This window comes from Mizuhopecten yessoensis, unplaced genomic scaffold (assembly GCF_002113885.1).
Source record: "Mizuhopecten yessoensis strain PY_sf001 unplaced genomic scaffold, ASM211388v2 scaffold8213, whole genome shotgun sequence".
Classification (NCBI taxonomy): domain Eukaryota; kingdom Metazoa; phylum Mollusca; class Bivalvia; order Pectinida; family Pectinidae; genus Mizuhopecten; species Mizuhopecten yessoensis.
Window position 1 is genome coordinate 1056657 of NW_018407435.1, and position 6677 is coordinate 1063333.

The following is a 6677-nucleotide window of genomic DNA, read 5'->3' on the forward strand; positions in this document are numbered from 1 at the left end:
TCGTAATACCGAGATTCTAACTCGATATTATAACGAGATAATAATAATCTGGATAAATCTGGATGTCCCTTATCAGCCACCGTACCTTAGACAGTACTTCTTAACAGCGTGTTTATATATTTTCTAACGATCATCAATTGGGATTACCTTTCATATTTAACTTGAACTAGAAGGAGGTTGTGCTCACTAACGCTCTCTTCGCCCCTGGAATGTGTCACGACAAACCTGAAAGCTCCGTATGCGCCACCTTGTGGATAAGACGAGAGGACATAGCCTGATCATTTGATGTCCAATCAGGAACCGTCGGCACTTTCCGTAAACGAGAAAAGATTTTCTCGTTTACGGAAACTGCCGACGGTTCCCGATTGCAGAAGAATCGTGCGTCAGATTAACGATAGAAATAGCCAGCTTTCAAGTCGGATGGCGCTCCTCTATAATCTTCAAAACACATGCATCAGCCTAGCGAATGGTTAGGATTTTCCACGTGAAACCAATAAATAAGCTAGCTTCGTACGTTCAATTTTGTCAAGACATATCCCAAGGGCGCAGAAAGCGCAAGTAATCTTAACCTCAGGAGTATCGAGGATGGTGGTATTACAATCCATTTAATACAGATTATCACATTCACCATCCTCGATACTCCAGGGATTACGCTCTCTGCATCCCTGGAATATGTCATAGCAAAATTGAAGGCACAGAGATAGCTGTTTGATTGGTCTCAGGTAAAACAAAAACCTGACCAATCGCTAGGCTGATACATGTCTTTTGAATATGACAGAGGAGCGACACCCGACTTCAAAGCCATTCATTTTTACCGTTAAGCGACCGCGAGATTCTTTTGACGTACATCAAATGATTGGACTAGTCTTCTAGTCTCATCAACAAGGTGGCGCATACTGAGCCTTCCATTTTGCTATGACATATTCAAGGGGTACAAAAAGCAAAAGTGAGTGTAACCCCTGGAGTATCGAGGGTGCACATTGATGCATTATATGTCTCCACCTGGCTAAACACTCTATGCTTTCCACCGACTCGACTAGAGAGAATTTCTCTTTATCTCGTTTGGTAGAGCGTCAGACTTGGAGGTCAATGGTCCATGGTACGGCTCTTAGCAGATGTAAAGTTACATGATTTAGATTATTGCCATGATAAGTCCATTTGCTACGAAGTAAAATACAAGCAGATGAAGTGAATGATTACAGAATTTCAAATAAGTTGACATTATAAATTAGTTGACATTATAACTTTGTTGACATTATAACTTTGTTGACGTTATAACTATGTTTACATTATAACTATGTTGACATTATAAATATGTTGACATTATAACTATGTTTACATTATAACTATGTTGACATTATAACTATGCTGACGTTATAACTAAGTTGACATTATAAATTAGTTGACATTATAACTATGTTGACGTTATAACTATGTTTACATTATAACTATGCTGACGTTATAACTATGTTGACATTATAAATATGTTTACATTATAACTATGTTGACGTTATTCTATTCATGACGTTGTTTCGTTCGGTTTTTTGGAAAAGTAAAATAAACGCAGCAAATTAAACATTATTCGTTAAAATCTTTGAAATTGTATTATGCATACAACATGATATGTCCTCAGTAGAAGGAGTTAATTCCACAAATATTGTATTTGTTTTGCGTGGACTCAATAATCTAACTCATACGCTTCGGTCGCACATTAAACTTGGCCATCTGACGTGAAAACAACACATACGTATTGCATAGAATTAGACGAACATATACTTAACAAGTTCATTTAATGCATGTCTCAAAATCGTTTCTTCCAAACTTAAATGGAAACTACCATTTATAATTGTTAGAAAAAACATATTTCTATTTACCTTCATGTAAAATACAGCTACTGTAGTTACTTAAAACATGCATGATACATCATTTAAATCCAGCCCGAAAGAAAACCCAAATTTTGTTAGTTTAAATCTTAATCTTTGATTACAAGTATTATTTCAATGAACTTTAAACCGAGTACATAGCAACTTCTACATGTAATTACAGGTTTATTTTCCAAACTGTATCCAGTGGCGTTCAGGATTCACCAGAAGGAATATTGTGTACAAAATGAAATATAAGCATATTTTTTGGCGCTAAATTTGAATTAAAAGTCTCTTCTGACTGGTTTAGGTACTGGGAGCCTGGGCTCCTCCGTTACCTTGTATTCGCGAGGTCGTCTGCCCTCACTGGCCACGGAGTATGACCGAGGATCAACGTAGTACGTCTTTGCGGTTGGATCAAATTTGTACATTACGTCATCAGTTTGGTGGTACTTCTTCGTGAAGTGGTCGGCCGTGTTTGATCCCCCGCGGCTGCGCCTCTCGTAGTTGTAACCTGGATTGACCTGAGGTACCCCATTTTGTTTAGGTGTTGCATATATATGATATTCACCGCTTTCAGCTATAATTGTCACATCCGCTTTGTCAATATGCCCGTACAAACGTTTAAGGTCTTTGATCACAACATCTGGTAAATCTCTATAAGAAATGTTAGATTCCACAACCTCAATCGATGTCATTTGGCCACGTTTAAGTTTACCTTTCATCTTAAAGTTGGTCGGGTAACGCATCTGGTTATGGAAACCAAAATTATTATTGAGAATTGGTGCAGGGATTCTCTCTCCGTGTGGACCGTAAAAGTGATGGGTTTCGCCTGACGGACCCTGTAATCCCTGATTGGTAGAAGGATAACCTTCATTTTGGTACGGTTGTTGATAGGCCGAAGGACCGCCATTTTGATATGGATAGGAAGGTACCGGTGCACTTTGGTACGGAATAACGTTGGAATTCTGTATAACATTCCCGTAAGGATTTAAATTCGGTCTGAAGCCATATGATGGTTGCGCATGATTCTGCTGAGGATACATGGGCGTCACTGTCTGGTGTGCGTTTGGCGGGAGATTTAGATCGTCTGCTAGATTCCCCATTTGATATCTTGGGTTTTGAATAGTTTGTTGATACGAAACACGTTGCGGGAACGAAATAGGTGGAACGTCAATAAGAGGCCTGTCACCATATTTTGTTGACACTATAGATCTGTGTGTTCTTCCCGCCATTGTCCCTTGTATGTTCCACCACAGGAATTTTTCACATTACCTCCCTAAATTCCTGTATTGAATTGTATCCCCGTTGAATGAAAGCCATTATGGTATATTGAAAAGTCATTACAATGTGTTCCTCCCTTGTGAATAACACCGTCTGGTGAATACCGATCAAAGCATATTTGTTGGCATGTATATACCGGTACTGGAGTTAATGCTTGTATGTATAAGCCACTGTCAGTGTCGACAAGTTAAACATCTCACCGTGATAAACTATTTAAAATAGCCATCCATGCAATATCAAACAGAGCACACAAAAACAACCAGTGTCACTTCTCAAAAAACTTCTCTCTGTTAAAGTGATCTCAACCTTTCACTAAACGATTCACTCATCTGTCGTAAAGACCTCCTTTGTTGATCCGTTCAACATTTAAACTTTTCACGTGATATCTCCGTCTACACTTCCCCGATGAATGTCTTTATTTATTAGAAGTTTTAAAACTGTTGAAAACGTTTATGCGTGCTCCAGACTGTCAATATTAACACACGAACCACTCCGGGTTGTTAAACATAGGTCTGTTCTCCTTGAAGTGTTCTTTCAGATAAACCATGGTGTAATATATCCCTGCTTATCAACCACAAAACACCACTTGACGTCTTAAAGAATCTAGTCAATAAACTGACGGGAGAAAATCTCACATCCTCTGACTGTTCAGTTTGTCATGTAACCTGTCGATACCTGGAACATAGACGATATGTATGTTGATGTATTCACAGACATTTAAATCATGTTCGCCGGGTGACACCGTGCAACGCCGTGACATCGGCAGCATATGCTTCGTGATAAACACGCCATCACATTACCACAAAATATAACACAAAATGTATCCCATGTTTAACCGGAGAAGTCACAGAATACAATGTTTACACTTCACTGAGGAGCAGGTCCACAACAACACGCGTGCACGTTATCAATCTTGTTTCAATCTAAAATAACTCCAAAAACTCATAAACACGTCTTCTCGCCTTGCATAACATGTGACTGTAATTCTTCACTACGGAGTCTTCCGGGGGGGCTATATCTCATACGGAACGTCTGCGCCTTTTTGGCTAATAAACTACGAGACGTATTCCCAACGTAAATATAATATGTCCCGGGTTATCAGTCTGTAAACAATCATCTTAAAATGTCACTGATAATCCCATCAACATTGATTGGGATTTGCGAGGAATTATAAGTCAAAGATTCCTGTAGAGGACCAACGTAGTATATGAAAACCCCTTTCATTGTATATACGCATGCCACACCAGCCCTCGCTCACTACACCACCACACAAACTAATACTTTAGGTGAGAAACCTCAGCGGTAGCAGGCATTGGTTATATGTTTGGCGATCTATCGGGTCTATATCAATAGATAAAGGTACACATGGAAAAGAGGCTCCGAGGGGGGATTGTCCTACTCCCTTAAAGTGTAAATAGACTTGGCCGGATAATAGATCTATTCACAAGTAACGCTAATATAAAACATGAATGATTAATAGATATTGTCCGAAGAACTTAGAAGTGCAATGAATGAAATCAAGAGAGCGGTATCATATTGCAATTATGCTGAATGGTATTTAATATTCAAGATCTGTCATTTTTTTAAATCACACAGTGTTGTATTAAACATTGAAATTGATCCTTTTTTATTTGTATTGGCTTCAGCTGTTGGCTAGTTTCGAGTAGTCATTTACCAATTCTTACGCCTGTTTATTACCTGTGATTTATTTACATATATATATATATACATTGTATACTATAAAGAGTTTGATACTCCTACAGACAGAGGTTACAATTTAAGTGACGTCACACAGGCTTTTCTTTTCCGAAAAATACCAAACGATCGAAACTTAATTATTAAAATATGAAGTTATGTGATTCCTTATCGTTGAGTAAATGAAGTANGGGGGGGGGTTCAGTTGATTTGGAGGCAGTGTAGCCTAGTGGGAGGACGCCGGGCTTGTGACCGAAGGGTTGCGGGTTCGAGTACTGTCATGGCACTGTGTGGTATCATTGAATAATATACTTTACTCTGCTTGTCTAGTCTACTCAGCCGTAAAGAAATACGTGGTTGGTCAGTGCTGGAATGTTGGAATGCTAGCTGTTAGCGCCCTAATAGCAACATCGGCTGTATGCTCCCCAGGGAGTTGAGAAAGATATTGGCTGCATGCATGGTTGCAAAGGCCCTATAACCACGGATAATACTTTGTGAACCGCTTTGAGTCGACCTACAACTAAGACGAATAAAGCGGTATATAAGGACCTCGAGTAATTATATTATTATAATTGTTAGGGTGTGTAGAAATATTTTCGATTCGTTTGAACTTTACTATTAATCCTACAGAAGGACATTGAGAAGCCCTAGACTGTTTGCGTGTTTAAAACACTAGATTGTATAGGGATGATAGTTGTCCTGATCACTTCATTTATTTATTCTCGACTCTTCGTATTGTTGTATACATTAAGTGTATGCGATTGAAACCATGTAGAATTGATATACCCTTATTCTTATGTATACTACTAGACTGATGTACGTAATATACACGAATGGTAGTGGCAATGTATTACACTGTACCATCCAGTAATGTTTAGGGTAACAACAACAAAAGGAATGGTTACAGCCTTTTTTTAAATTTTATAAGTTAAAGAAGTTACCTACACACTGGCTAATTTCAAATGATGAGTAACACGTGTATGTTATGAACATGCACACATATGTGTTATAAACCGCGCTAAGCTGCACATAAACATTGTACACATTACTCTCAAGCTATGCGTATGCCTTCATTACAAATAAAAGAATATGGTGATGTAACTGATGATGTGATGATGATGATGATGATGATGATGATGATGATGATGAATTGACAACGACGACGATAATGAGGAGGAGGAGGATGACGACGACGAGGAGGACGAGAACGAAGAAGAAGAAGAAGAAGTGGAAGAGGAAGAAGAAGAATTACTTGAATTACTTTCGATGGGCATATAAAAAGTAACTGTGTGCATATATGTTATGTTTAAACTTCATTGAACTTTCAAGTCCATGTTACATGTACTTTGTTACATTTCAAATGCGTGTTAGGTCATTTAGAAAACAGCGTTCCTCTTGAGTATACACTGTATATATGCATACACTGTTTACAATACGTAGTATTGGCACTCATACATATTTGCTAATATATTCAACTAACTGAGTTTCCCCTACGCCCCCTCATCTCTCCCAAATATACCAAAGTCTGGTATATAATCAATACACTATTAAGAAGCTGTCTTATTCATAAGCCTTGAGCCGTTGAACAGAAATGCATTCAAGCAGGCGATATATTTAATATGCTAAGTGACAACGCCCTTTCACAAATACACCCCATCTCCTACATATTTCCGATACCTTTTATATTTCTCGGTGAAATGAAGGATGAATACATTATGTATTGAGGGTAGACCTTTAAACGTGCAGTGTATAGCCTGAATCTTACATTCTACAAGTTTGACTTTCCCGTACATTAAAAAGCAATAACTATAAAATGAAAAGGGCTATGGTATTATA

At 38.2% G+C, this 6677-nt stretch overlaps 1 protein-coding gene across 1 annotated transcript; it reads right to left on the reverse strand.

Annotated features, from left to right (window-relative positions):
* Positions 1-788: 788 nt before the first annotated feature.
* On the reverse strand, positions 789-4436 carry LOC110455363. The gene has a single exon (XM_021505460.1). It carries the CDS (start codon positions 3095-3097, stop codon positions 2147-2149), a length of 951 nt encoding a protein of 316 aa, XP_021361135.1. The 5' UTR covers positions 3098-4436; the 3' UTR covers positions 789-2146.
* Between the last annotated feature and the right edge of the window lie 2241 nt (positions 4437-6677).

Coding starts and splice junctions, on each gene's coding strand:
- LOC110455363 (XM_021505460.1), bottom strand. CDS start 3,097: ATGGCGGGAAGAACACACAGATCTATAGTGTCAACAAAATATGGTGAC.